Genomic DNA, 11,647 nt, shown 5'->3' on the forward strand with positions numbered 1-11,647 from the left:
TCTGTCCAGCATACACAGGGATCTACCTGTCACTGTGTCCCCAGCACTGAAATTATAAACACATCCCAGCGTGCCTGGCTGGGTTTGCTGTGATTTATAAACATGGGTTCTAGGATTCGAACTTAGGTCCTCATGCTTGCTTAGCAAGCACTTTACAGACTGAGCATCTCCTCACCCCTGATCTCATACTCTTGATAAAAGAAGTATGGTATGTACATAGTTCCTTTTTAAATTTGTGTATGTGCATATATGTGTGTGTGTGCACATGTGCCTGGGCACACATATCACAGCACGTGGAAATTCGAGGACAGCTTGCAGGAGTCAGTTCTCTCCTTCCACCATGTGGTTCCTGAGGATTTGAACTCAGGTCCTCAAGGCTGACCACAGGCACCTTTCCACTGAGCCATCTCACCAGCTTGGTTCTTAACAGCATGTTTACAAAGTGAGAATTTGGGGAACACACCCAAAACATACACCCCAGGAATACTTGGTATGACCAGTTGCAGACCCACATTAAATGATTAAACAGTCAACTGGGAGCCTAAAATTGGGCTCTACTTCAAAAAACATGGCTATATTTGTTAAAACTTGTTAAATGAATATCCCTTTGAAACCAGTTGCAAATGTGATTGTAGTCTGATCTTACACTCTGCTCTAGGGAGAAAGTTATGAACTTCTCATTTGACCTGTCAGATAATAACCTGGGTCAACGGCTCAGCAGTGAAATTACTGCTGGAGCGTTTTCTAGTCCCCAGTTGGAGCTGCCTTGGGAATTTGTGTTTGTTGCAGTGCCCTGCCTTCTTCGAGGCCCTTCCTTCCTTCCTCCTTTCCTTCCTTCCTTCCTTCCTTCCTTTCTTCCTCAGTCCTCATTACTGTATGTAAGGGCTTAACTACTAACATGTCTCAGGCTAATGGGACCAACCAGTGATCCAGAGCAGGGAGCTTAACTGTCATGGGTTCCCCCACACAATGGTACAGCACCTCAGTGAGGCCAGATAGTCCCTTGTCTTCTGCTCTGTGTGTTCTACAGATTTCCCTGAAATTACATGCCACCCATGCTTTTAATTGAGAGAGAGGAGGGCTTTCAGAAAGAGTGGCTCTGTTTCTGATGCTACTGTCCTGTGCACCTCCCCACAGAGGTGTTCCCTCCTCAGTCCCCATTGCTTCTCTGACTCTCCAGGACGCACCTCACTCCCCTGGAAGCCTGTGCTAGTCTCTGAACATTTAGATGTTGAAGCTGTGAGGTCTCCGCTTGTAAAAGGGATTTGAAATTTTCTGTCTGAGAATCTCGCTTACTAGATTAACCTTCATGGACTGCTGGAATCTCCAGAATCTCAAAGGCCTATATGTTTTCTGATGCTTCTTCCAAGGGGCCTTTGCCTTCACTCCCCTCTAAGCTCCTGTCAGCTTTCTGTGGGGCTTGGTTACCGGAGAGTTCAGGAGTCAGCTGAACCTCCTCTTTGGTGCTTCATCTTCCTTTTTCTTTTCTCAGTTCTTAAAAATGCCTCCTACTTAGGCAGTACTTTTTAAAGTTAGGGTATCATTTAAACATTTCTGGTTTCTCTTCTCTCTCTCCTCTCTTTTTACCCCTTGTTTTAAGTCCAGCTCCACCCCTGCTACTATCTAAGTTGGGAACTGTGCAGAGACATGTCACAACCACATAAGCAGAATGCTTCCCTGACTCCCGATGGTGAATTGCTGGGGTTAGAGGGCTGTGTTCCCCGTGAGGGGTTGGCTTTCAGAAGCTATCTTATTTTTTTACAAACTTCTAAGGCTTTGGAATTATTCCAAAGGATCCCTTTTCCCAGAGTACAACAAGAACACTTCTGCCTCCTGCATACGGAGACACCTAGCTGCCAGTCTCGTCTGCCTCAGACCACAATATTGCATTCTGTATTCACCAGTCACGACAGACCAGTTTCTGCCACTGTGTATAAGACACTTTCAGACTTGGCACTTCCTCTGTTGGTCCGCACGTACACACAATGCTCGTCCAGTTAAATTATAACTGCATAGTTTTGTCTGGTTTTTCTGCACTGTGAGGGTAAAGTGAGGGCCAGGGCCACAGTACCTTCTCATAGTGTGCAGGTACTCAGAAGTGGTAGGGCCTTGCTTGCTAGACGCATGGGCACTCCTCAGTGTGCCAGCCCTTCCTTCAGGGTGCTGGATGGATGCTTAGGGCATGCCCATCATAATGTCTTTCTCTGAGACTCTATTTCTTACCCCATTTGAGACAAAAGCATTTTTCTCCAAATGTTATAATCAGCTGACACCATTGTCCCCTAGGGGAAACTAGCATTTGTTTTTTATAGTAGTTAGTGAACTACTGAGTTGGTATTTATAATGCTCAACTTTCCAATCTTCGGTAAAATATACATATAAAAGCCCCATTCTTACTAAAAAAGGGGGGTGGAGGGCTATGAAAGGACACAATGCCCCACCCCTGTTCCAGAGGTGGCTGACAGCTGCTTCTGTCAGCTTTGCTCAGGAATTTCAGCAGCTGCAGGTATGCTCCGTCCAGCTGGGCTCACTGCAATTCCCTAGTGGGGTAAACTAATATCTGCCATAAACACTGGAGATGCTGTTTTAGGATCCCATGCCGCACTAGCTCATTTTTCTCAAGATATATGAATTTTTAAACTTGGAAGCAAATATGAATTATCCTGTGTTAGAAAAGAATTATGTGTTTTCAGAAATATGCTTTTAAATTAAATTTTTGTGAAAGTAAAATGTTTTCTCTTGCATTTAGATAACAGCTCTTTGGCTTTTTTTTTTTTTTTTTTTTTCCTCCCATTAAGAACTATCCAAAACAAGTAATTTGGGGTTTTGGTTTTATTTTATTTATTTTTTTTTTGTCCCTGTCTTGGTTGGTTTCTTAAAACACGGTCTCACTGTTTAACCCTCACTAGCCTGTATGTAGATCAGGCTAGACTGAAACTCATAGAGATCTAAGCAACTTCAAACATTATAATGAATCTCCACATGCAATTCCAGTCCACACTCCTAGTACCATCCACACCTCTCCTCACCTACTAGTTCCGGCTTACCCAGGCCTTGGGGCATGATATGTCACTCATTTCTTAGGGAAGTCAGCTTCTAAAATGATTGTGTATGCCAGTCAGCTTCTCTGCCTCAGAAAGATATTTTAATGAACAATTGACAAAGCCTAGTTTAATCCAATACAGACTGTTTTAAATCACATTAGAAACCCTCTTCACACCCTTTCTGAACTTTGGAGTGGTTCCCTAGAACAACATTTGGTAAATAAAGTTGAGGGAAAGTGTTAAGACTGGGACCACATTATCTCTGGTGCTCCTGAACACAAATAAGTCTCAGCCAGGCCCAGGAAGGGGGCAGATTTCTAGTCTAATCCTAAGGGCAGAGGGGTGGTTCGTCTAACCTAAGAGTGCAGTTGAATAAGCTTTATATCTCAGCAGAGTAGTCATAGTTCACTGTGACAAGACCAGCCTTGAGAAGTTTTTCACAGGCACAGCATGCTGTGCCACACTGCCCATAGCAGCCCAGAGTCACCACAGATCCCAAGTGCACCCGCTGCTATTTGCCAAAAGAGAGAAGTTCCCCAGGAAGGGTTTTAACCAACCTGAATAAACTTGAGGATGTAGAAGAACTAAAATTCTTTTTTATTTATTTGTATTTATTAACTTGTATAATTTAATATTAGATATGAAGATGTTTTAACCTTAAAAAATTGAGCCTTCTCCCCTTATTTTAGTAAACATTCTAAACTTTTCAAGAATCCAGTCACTTCTTGATCCATCAACTAGAGTTCTGTCCTACTCTACTCAGACTGACAAAGTACCTTAATCTGGATAATTTATTTTTAAAAATGATTTATTTCTCACCACTCTGAAAAGTGGCAAGTTATAAGATAAAGGGTTCTGCAAGTTCAGGGTCCAGTGAGTGCCTGTCTAAGGTGGTGCAATCTCCGTGGCACAATGTAGCAGCAGAAGGCACCAGCCGACTCCCTCCAGCCACTGTTCTGAGGGCACTAATCCACCGATACTTCCCAGAGGCTCTGCCTGTCTGTAGGGTCACACTGGGGATCAGATTGTAAAGGTGAGTTTGGGGGTGTATCCTAGCCAGCTGTAGGACCCTTAGGACCAGCATTTTTGCTTTCAACTGTTTGTTGGGATTTGTGGAGACTTTTGTCACCAAAACTTTTGTTCCAAGAACCAGGATTTTTAGGGAAAGCAGCAGTTGGACAGTTTCCTTATCCCAGTGAGTACATAAACTATAAAGCCTGTCTACTTCATTACTTCCACAGTGACGCTGAAAAGACCTGCTTTCTAAGTGGATGTCAAGTTTACCTCCCTTCTTAAACCAGACTCAGTACTGGTTGATATGGCATTACCTCTGTATGCCATTCCCAAACAGGAGTTTGCTGCTCAAAGTCTAGCAGCCCAGTGAATAGCCATAAGATGAGATCTTGGGGGGAGTGCTCACCTGTGTACACACCAGCTCACACTGTGAAGAAGGATTGTTTAGCTTCTGTGCCTGCCTTGTTCCTTAGAGGCAGGAGTGACCTGCCTGGTGGAGAGCCCTTTTAAACTCCAGTCCTTCTGCATGTCTGTCTCTACAGATCAGATCCCATCCCCAGTTCAGCGACCTCTGCCAGAGGACCACCGCCGTCTCCTGCTGCCCCAGCTGGACCCTGGGGAATTACATCGCCATTCTGAATAACAGATCATCCTGTCAGAAGATTGTCGAACGAGATGTCTCTCACACACTGAAGCTGCTCCGGACCTGTGCCAAGCACTACCAGAACGGCACCCTGGGGCCAGACTGCTGGGACAAGGCTGCCAGAAGGAAGGACCAGCTCAAGTGCACCAACGTGCCCCGCAAGTGTACCAAATACAACGCCGTGTACCAGATTCTCCACTACTTGGTAGACAAGGACTTCATGGCCCCAAAGACGGCTGACTACGCCGTTCCAGCTTTGAAGTACAGCATGCTCTTCTCCCCCACAGAGAAAGGGGAGAGCATGATGAACATTTACCTGGACAACTTTGAAAACTGGAACTCTTCGGACGGCATCACCACGGTGACTGGGATCGAGTTTGGCATCAAGCACAGCCTGTTTCAGGACTACCTCCTCATGGATACCGTGTACCCCGCCATCGCCATCGCCATCGTCCTTCTCATCATGTGTGTGTACACCAAGTCCATGTTCATCACCCTGATGACCATGTTTGCCATCATCAGCTCGCTGATCGTCTCCTACTTCCTCTACCGAGTCGTCTTCAACTTCGAGTTTTTCCCCTTTATGAACCTCACCGCGCTCATCATCCTGGTTGGGATTGGCGCAGACGATGCTTTTGTCCTGTGTGACGTCTGGAACTACACCAAGTTCGACAAGCCCCGCGCGGAGACGTCGGAGGCGGTGAGCATCACCTTGCAGCATGCTGCCCTCTCCATGTTCGTCACCAGCTTCACCACTGCCGCCGCCTTCTACGCCAACTACGTCAGCAACATCACAGCAATCAGGTGCTTCGGGGTGTACGCGGGGACCGCCATATTGGTGAATTATGTGTTGATGGTCACCTGGCTCCCGGCCGTCATTGTTCTGCATGAGCGCTACCTCCTCAATATATTCACCTGCTTCAGAAAGCCCCAGCCACAAGCCTATGACAAGAGCTGCTGGGCCGTGCTCTGTCAGAAGGGCCGCAAGGTACTCTTCACCATCTCAGAGGCGTCTCGGATTTTTTTTGAAAAGGTGCTGCCCTGCATTGTCATCAAGTTTCGCTACCTTTGGCTCATCTGGTTCCTTGCCCTAACTGTGGGCGGAGCCTACATCGTGTGCATAAACCCAAAGATGAAACTGCCTTCCTTGGAGTTGTCCGAGTTCCAGGTGTTCAGATCCTCGCATCCTTTCGAGCGCTATGATGCTGAGTTCAAGAAGCTCTTCATGTTTGAGCGGGTTCACCATGGAGAGGAGCTCCATATGCCCATCACAGTGATCTGGGGTGTGTCCCCAGAAGACAGTGGTGACCCTCTGAACCCCAAGAGCAAAGGGGAGCTGACACTAGATAGCACGTTTAACATTGCTAGCCCAGCCTCCCAGGCCTGGATCTTACACTTCTGTCAGAAACTGAGGAACCAGACCTTCTTCCACCAGACCGAGCAGCAGGACTTCACCAGCTGTTTCATCGAGACCTTCAAACAGTGGATGGAGAACCAGGACTGTGACGAGCCTGCCCTGTACCCCTGCTGCAGCCACTGCAGCTTCCCCTATAAGCAAGAGGTTTTCGAGCTGTGCATCAAGAAGGCCATCATGGAGCTGGACAGGAGCACAGGGTACCATCTGAATAACAAGACCCCGGGGCCAAGGTTCGATATCAACGACACCATCAGGGCCGTGGTGCTGGAGTTCCAGAGCACCTTCCTCTTCACCTTGGCCTATGAGAAGATGCAACACTTCTACAAGGAGGTGGACTCGTGGATTTCCCACGAGCTGAGCTCAGCACCTGAGGGCCTCAGCCGAGGCTGGTTTGTCAGCAACCTAGAGTTCTATGACCTGCAGGACAGCCTGTCCGATGGCACCCTCATTGCCATGGGGCTCTCGGTGGCCGTTGCGTTTAGTGTGATGCTGCTGACCACATGGAATGTCATCATAAGCCTGTATGCCATCATCTCCATAGCTGGAACCATATTTGTCACAGTTGGGTCCCTCGTGCTGTTGGGCTGGGAGCTGAACGTGTTGGAGTCTGTCACCATCTCGGTTGCAGTCGGCTTGTCTGTAGACTTTGCTGTGCACTATGGGGTGGCGTATCGCTTGGCTCCAGATCCTGACCGAGAAGGCAAGGTCATCTTCTCTCTGAGTCGTATGGGCTCTGCGATCGCCATGGCTGCGCTGACCACCTTTGTGGCGGGGGCCATGATGATGCCCTCCACAGTCCTGGCTTACACGCAGCTGGGCACGTTCATGATGCTTGTTATGTGCGTCAGCTGGGCCTTTGCCACCTTCTTCTTCCAGTGCCTGTGTCGGTGCCTGGGGCCGCAAGGCACCTGTGGCCAGATTCCTTTACCCAAAAAGCTCCAGTGCAGTGCCTTTTCCCACACCTTGTCTGCAAGGCCTGGGGACAAGGGACCAAGCAAAACACACACCACCAGTGCTTACAGTGTAGATGCCAGGGGCCAGAAATCCGAACTGGAACATGAATTGTATGAGTTACAGCCCCTGGCATCTCACAGCTGCACTTCCCTAGAGAAGACCGCTTACGAAGAGCCACGCATCTGCTCCGAGTTTTTCAGTGGCCAAGGGAAGGATTTAAGGATGCCTGTGCCGGCAGCCTACAGCAGTGAACTCACCAAGAGCCCCAGAAGTGAGCCACACTCAGCCTTGTTGCAGCCCTGTCTGGAGCAGGACACCATGTGTCACTTCTCTCTCAATCCGAGATGTAACTGCACTCATAGCTACACACGCTTAGAGTATGGATTGCCAGAGAGCCGTTGCCAGCAGACGGGTCACTCCTTATGCCACAAGTGTGCCTCCACTGCAGGCAGCTTTGTCCAGATTCAGAATGTGGTGGCTCCTCTAAAGACCACACACCACGCCGCTGAGGGCCTTCTGCATCCCGTCCAGCACATGCTGCCACCAGGGATGCAGAATTCTCAGCCTAGGAATTTTTTTCTTCACCCAGTGCAGCACTTTCAGGCCCAAGAAAACCTCGGTCCCACAAGCACACACAAGCTTCAGAGCACAGATGAGCGTCTTCCCAGGACAGCAGAGCTGTCACCAGCAGGAGACGGCAGGAGCACAGAGTCTTTCCAAAGAGCTTGTTGCGAGCCTGAGGCTAACCAAAGGAGACTCTGCCAAAGTAGAGACACGGGGGACACAGAGGGCAGTGGAGGGACAGAAACCAAGAACTCTAGTTTACCAAACCAGACTGACAAGGTGGAGAACAAAGCAGAGCCAAGCCTGCTGCAGATGGATGAAGTTGTGAACTCAGAACGTTTAAATCATAATGAACCAAAATTTATATTCAGCCATTTAATAGGGGGTGCTGACTGCAGGTCCTGCCCAAACAGCCCACAGAGTTGTAGAAGCATTGTGAGATTGAAGTGCGGTCCCGCCGACTGCCAGATGCCAAACCTCGAAGCCAATGTGCCTGCTGTACCAACACACTCAGACCTGTCTGGCGAAAGTCTGTTAATAAAAACACTATAATAAATCTAGCACTGCATTCAGAAGCACCTGCCTCTGTCATTCTTTGGAGTTGGGGGTGAGGTCTGGGAGCCTACAGAGGGAGGCTGACGACAGGCGTGTTCCTTGTGTTACCACATTACAGTCCAGGACATTGTCATGTTCTATCTGAACAGTGAATAAACTCACAGATCTAGTGAATGTATTAAGATTATTGGATTTTTGGGTTAGTAGATTTTTTTTTTAATTTCAAAATCTCAACGAAAAGTAGCTCTTATAAAGTCCTACCCAGCTTAACTTCTTCTTCATGTACCTTCCTGTAGCACTGAGTCACAATGATGGTGCGAATTGCCCAGATGGTTCTGTTCTTGCAGACAGTACGTTACCTAGTGTTCTCACTGTGCTGTGTGGCTGATGGTAATTAAGTCTTCTCATTGCTCAGCATAAACACTAGGACTCATATTGGCAGAGAAATGCTTCAGTCAGAAACCAGGAACTAGGTGACATTAAAATGTACATTAATTAAAAATCAATGCCAAGCACCTTAATAGTACATTCCTCTTGTCTTCATGGGTGGACCACAGGAAACACATGACACATTTATATCCAGATAGACCGTTGTTGTTATACCTCCTAACCTAGGGTTCATGAGCATCACCTCGTGCACAGCAATGGCAGTATTCATTCCGCAGAAAGAGAAGCTTGGCGGTCTGAGAACATCCATGTAGTACTGTGCTTCAGAGGGCACACTGGATGGTGACAAAGACGGTCCCAGGACCTCCTGAAACCTTCAGAGGAAGGGATCTTGTTTGTGGAGTATTGCCTCCATTTCTGGTCCTCAGGGGCCATGTTCTTAATTCTCAGGACAGGATTGGTTCACCATGGAGCTAGCCCTGGGAATGCTAAGCCTTTGGACACCATCTTTGGTGATAGGTACCATGTCATGTGTTAGATCAGTGTAGGAGCTGTTGGCGCATTTCTTCTGCCTAGTACTTTAGATGACAGCCTCAGCAAACCATGTCATCTGACACTGGGTACATCCCTGCTACTCACGGACAGCCCATCTCCTGGAGCTACGCCTCCAATTTGTTTCTCTGAAGAATCTGGTGGGAACATTCCTAAATAGAAGTTTCCTTTGAAAAAAATCTTAGTTGTTGTTCTCTAAGAATAGTTTTCCAAAATCTTTTTCTATAATGGGGGGCATCTATCAAGATCTGAAAGGGGCCTGATGAGTCATTAAATCTAGCTCCCCTCTATCAGAGCACATTCTGCTCGAATGCTGCTATGACAAGTGACCTACTATGTCTGCCTCTTGAGCTGGTCTGTTACTCCGGCTTCTTTCAAGTCTCTGAAACAATGCAAAAATTTCTGACATCTCAACCACTGGATATCCCTCCAGATGCTGGGTCCTCCCATGAGCCTGTTTGGCTCACTCCATTGTTTTTCTGTTTATCAGATGGTGTGGTTATGATCTTCCTTGGAAAAGCTCCCAAGTGCGGTACCCAGAACAGTCTGTTGGCAGCACCCCAAGGAAGCCTATTCCAGGAGAGACCAGGTGCTGGTCCTGCTGCTCACTTAGACATAGAAATACTGTCCAGCTCAGCATTAACAGCCAACCCCAGAGAAACCAGCTATGCCTCTGGCACAAGGCCTGGTGCTGAGCTGCTTTCAAGCAGTGTCTGTCCATCCCTCTGCATTTCTCTCTTTGGTAAGGTGACCTAGAAGAGATGGGAACCCTGGATGGCAGGACCCGGTTCCCACATGAGAATCTCTTCTGAAATGTGTAACCATCCAGTTAACGAATGAAAATCCGGGGCCTCGGCACATGTGTTCTCTGCCCCCAGGTTGTGTTCTACCATCTGTCCTGGTAAGGAGCTTCCAGTGGCCTTTGTCCCTCCCCTGTTCTGCTTAATTGCCCTGAACCTTGCTGGGCCTCTGAGACCTTTGCACAGTTACTTAAGAACAGACTTGAACTTTGAACTCCCTGGATTTCATAAAGGAGTTGATTAATTGGCTGGTTAGTTGGGTTGGGTTAGATTTCAGCATTTTATTTTATCTTAATAATTTCATTGCTAGAGATCCAAAGCTTTGAAAATATTTCCTAATCCTTCACTGAAGTACAGAAAAGCATTGTTACTTCTAGCCACATTGTTCCCTGAAGGTGAGATGGGTAAAGCAGAAAAGAATGTCCACATGGGCAGAAGAACCCAGTGCACTGTGAAACACTTGTATCATGGAAGGGACTGGCACTGTGGCTTTATGCATGTCCCTTAACTCCCACAGAACCCATCTTGGATGGCTGAGTTCCTGTCACCAAATTGGGCCCTCCCCCTCTTCCCCTGCAAGGCCACTTTTTAAAATTCCAGTTTGACTGAGAAGTGAACTTGGCCAAGTAGAAGACATTTTTGACAAGGAAAAGTTTATTGTTTGAAATAATCTCACAGCTTCATCTGCATGTGTTTGTTCTGGTCTGCAGTTGTTATAGACGAACATCCTTCAAAAACAATTATTTTTCAGAGATAATGCTGAACTGTTACTAAAATTTAATTTCAATAATCTATGCCCCAGCCTCAGTCATTCTAAATATAAAACCACTTGCAGGCTTGGTATGTAGAGCGCTTTTACAGATGTGATCTACAAAGTTTCGGAAATATTCCTGGCTCCCACCACCTCACCTGGAAGCCATCTCCCTACCAGCAGTTAGGATAGTTTCTGAAAGTTAAAAAAAAAAAAAAACAAGGAAGGCTGGTAATTCCAAAACCAGCTGTAGGCTTTCATATATTAATGAGGAGAGTCACTTTAGGGGGGAAAGTCAGATCTGTTGCTTTTTTTTTTTTTTAAGGAAAAAACTGATTTTATTTTTCATAAAGTTGGAGCATAGCAAAATGTAGGAATGTGCTGAAATCACGAGATTTTTTATTTTAAATTGCAGAAGAAGCTATTGTATCTAAATGCTTATACATATGGTATCTCTCCTAATGTTTGCTGGTATTTATCTCCAGTTGACTTTAAAAGGGATTTTTTTTTAATTTTTTAATTTTTATTTATGTATATATTTTGCTAGTCGTCTTTACTAAGGTTTGGCTTTCTAGGCTATTTTTGCAGTATGCGTACAGGGAAAGTAACATGGTAGCCCAGCAGGTCTTCTGCCTGTTGTTAAATAATATTTTAACTAATACCAGCTGGGATTTAGAGGTAGGAGTGCTTTTGTAGCTTAGAGAGGGGTACATGGGAGAAAGCAATGACATTTGTTGTCCCAGAAAGGACTCTTCCCAGCTTGGATGTCACTGGCCCAACCAGAGCTTAGCCTGCAGTTCTTTCTGGTAAGGGGGGACTCATGCCAGGTCTTGGGCTAACAGTCAGTGCCTCCCCAGAGCCCTCGGGTGAGGTACATCTCTTCCTCATTCTGACTCAGACCAAAACAAGACCTGGACCCCACATGGTAGAATCGACCGAGATGATGAGATCTAGACAGTGACTCAG

The 11,647-nt window shown here is 46.7% G+C and overlaps 1 protein-coding gene across 1 annotated transcript in view; it reads left to right on the forward strand.

Moving 5' to 3' along the window:
* DISP1 (dispatched RND transporter family member 1) overlaps nt 1-8,188 on the forward strand; it is a gene marked incomplete at its 3' end in the record, with an annotated part of 138,549 nt that extends 130,361 nt beyond the window's left edge. The window contains exon 10 of the mRNA XM_080940847.1: nt 4,601-8,188. Coding sequence (XP_080796973.1) covers nt 4,601-8,188 — 3,588 coding nt within the window. The remainder of the gene's footprint in view (nt 1-4,600) is intronic.
* Nucleotides 8,189-11,647: the final 3,459 nt, after the last annotated feature.

This window comes from Micromys minutus (assembly GCF_963924665.1).
Source record: "Micromys minutus genome assembly, chromosome: 1".
Taxonomy (NCBI): Eukaryota; Metazoa; Chordata; class Mammalia; order Rodentia; family Muridae; genus Micromys; species Micromys minutus.